Here is a 2455-nt window from a genome sequence, read left to right as displayed (position 1 = left end):
TGCCAGTTTAATAGAACAAAGTGTTCTTGCATTGAGGGAGTACTTGAGTAGAGGCCCAATGTCCATCTGCTACCTTAATACTAAACCTATAACTATATGCACATAGACCTATTTCCCCATCATCATATATAAATTTATGTATATATGTACATGCCTATATTTAGACCTCTATAAATGCCCTTTACCTCCTAGTTCTTTCCTCTATATCCTTTTACTTTCCTCTTGTCCCAGTATCATGCTCAGCCTTCATTTGGGTTTCAGTAATTCATCTCGGTTACATTGCCCTTGATCAAGCCCTACCAAGCCTCTTACACCCTTCTTGCCACCAATTTTAGATCACTTGTTGTTCCCTTGCCCCTGGGTTTATTAACACTGCTTCCTTCCCCCTCCTCCTCCTTTCCCATCCCCCCCACAACCATCAGTCCAATTGTTTTCTCCACTAGATTGTTGATCCCGCTTATCTTATCTGGATAGACCTGCAGAGATAATAATATGCACAAAAACAAGACAGAGCAAAACAAAGCAACAAAAGAAAACAAAACAACAATGACAAAGAGAAAAAGAAAAGCCTGTAAATAGTTCAAGGTCTGTGTGTTGACCTTCAGGAGTGTTTTCCAGTCAAGTCTGATGGGGTGCCATACTCTGGCCCCAAAGTCTATTTTTGGTATTCCCTGGGTACTTCCTTGCTGTGCTCCTCTTGCTGTTCTGTTGCACGCTCTTAGTGTTTTCCCTTGGTGTGGTGGTACAAGATTGGGCGCAATTCCCACACTGAGTCTCCAGTGTTGTCCCCTGTAGGGCTTATGGGTCAGTGAGGGATGTCATATCTCATAGTGGGGCCGGCCATATGGTCCTCTCTGTGCACTGGCTGCTCTGAGCAGGGATATCGTCCTCAAGGCTTGGTGGGCCAGGATGTGCTCCACTCTCTCCCCCTCCCCCTTCATTTGCTCCCGTGTGCTCTGATCAGACGTGTCCCTCTCCCTGAGCTGTAGCTTCAGTGCTGACCTCTGAAGTGAATTCTTCTGGGGGAAGGGGCGGCTGTCCATGTAGTTGGGATTGGGGCTTCAGCAAATGTTTCTTTAAATCACATCAAAATATGCTTCCTCTCCTTAACTGCTAACCTTTATGCAAGAAAATGTCCCAAGATCTGGTTTCGAGTTCTATAAGACTCAGATTCCAATAGCTCTTAGGACAGATGGACTGACACCTCTTCTCCCACCTCCCTCAGACACCTCCAACAGTAAGTATTACGGTCAGTTTACCACAATGAGCTGAGCAAATACTAAATTTTATATTGTGTTGTATTTCACATTATGGTGTGAAAAGGATTAGGAAACTACTCCAGACTTCAACTTATAAAGGCAAATCTATTTAGTTTTTCAGATAACAGCCCTTAAAACTGTTTATCCTAACCAAAAAATCCTACTCCTGTCAAGTCAATCTCAATTCATAGGAACCCTCTAGGACAGGGTAGGTAGTGTTTCCAAGTCTGTAAATCTTAATTTATCAAAGCTGACCACTACATTGTTCTCCAACACAGCAGCTGGTTCGAACTGCCAACCTTTTGGTTAGCAGCTGAGTGGTTTAACTACTGAGCCACTAAAGCGCCTCAAATGATACATAAAGCCACATATTTCCCTGCTCCAGGATAAATATTTTCATCCCATTCAAACAATTCTCATATGACTTGGTTTGTAAATCCCTTAGGAATGCAATAAACCTCCTTCAAAGGTACCCATTTGTCAATGTCTCTCAAAAACTATTGCACCCTAAATGAAAGTAATATTCAATAATTCAACAAAGAGTACGCAGAGGATATAACTTTTGTTATCCATGTATACTTGTATATGTAGCTACATTATAGCACTCACTGACATTACATCAGAATTTTACATATTCCGGCCCACTTTTACAAAAGGGTTCTTTCTTTACAAAAGAGTATATCATAGAATACCTTGAAAGTGAGACTTGTACATTTTTTAAATTGAAATTTTAAAATCATTTTTCTATTGGAAAGCATATGTACAATGCTCAGTTACTGACTGGCACATCATTCAATACACACACACTGAGTAAAGGATTAAGAATGGTTAAAAGGGAAACGCCTACCTTGAACAGTCTCCTTGCTCTGAGAGTTCCTTGGGTTTGGTAAAGGCACCTCTTTTGATTTGCTGTTCCACATCCTGCCAATTTACCTACAATCACATCATCCGCATAGATCTGATCAGTATTAGAATATGATTAGTAAAAAAATGCCCTGAAGTATCATGACTTTCCTGAAAGGCAAAAGAGGATTTTGTCATCTCTCAAGGTAGCTTTAAATTAATTTGTGTTCTTTATTTAACTGTTGAACATTTGTTGCAATTTTAAAAGACAGCCACAAATTCTGTTATCTCCTTCCTTCAAGATGTACAGCTATCCACATTCTTTGTCTCCTGGATGTAGACTAGACTTCGTG

General features: G+C 40.6%; 1 protein-coding gene across 2 annotated transcripts in view; it reads right to left on the bottom strand.

The window, feature by feature from the left end:
- Window positions 1-2179, bottom strand: part of CEP350 (centrosomal protein 350) — a 130778-nt gene extending 128599 nt beyond the window's left edge. For both annotated transcript variants that reach the window (XM_045298317.1, XM_045298318.1), the window contains exon 1: window positions 2107-2179. In XM_045298317.1, coding sequence (XP_045154252.1) covers window positions 2107-2179 — 73 coding nt within the window. The remainder of the gene's footprint in view (window positions 1-2106) is intronic.
- Window positions 2180-2455: the final 276 nt, after the last annotated feature.

This window comes from Echinops telfairi, unplaced genomic scaffold (assembly GCF_000313985.2).
Source record: "Echinops telfairi isolate 266 unplaced genomic scaffold, ASM31398v2 ScPeMD7_7424;HRSCAF=8462, whole genome shotgun sequence".
Taxonomy (NCBI): Eukaryota; Metazoa; Chordata; class Mammalia; order Afrosoricida; family Tenrecidae; genus Echinops; species Echinops telfairi.
The sequence above is the reverse complement of the archived record's forward strand: the minus strand, read 5'-3'. Positions and strand labels throughout refer to the sequence as shown.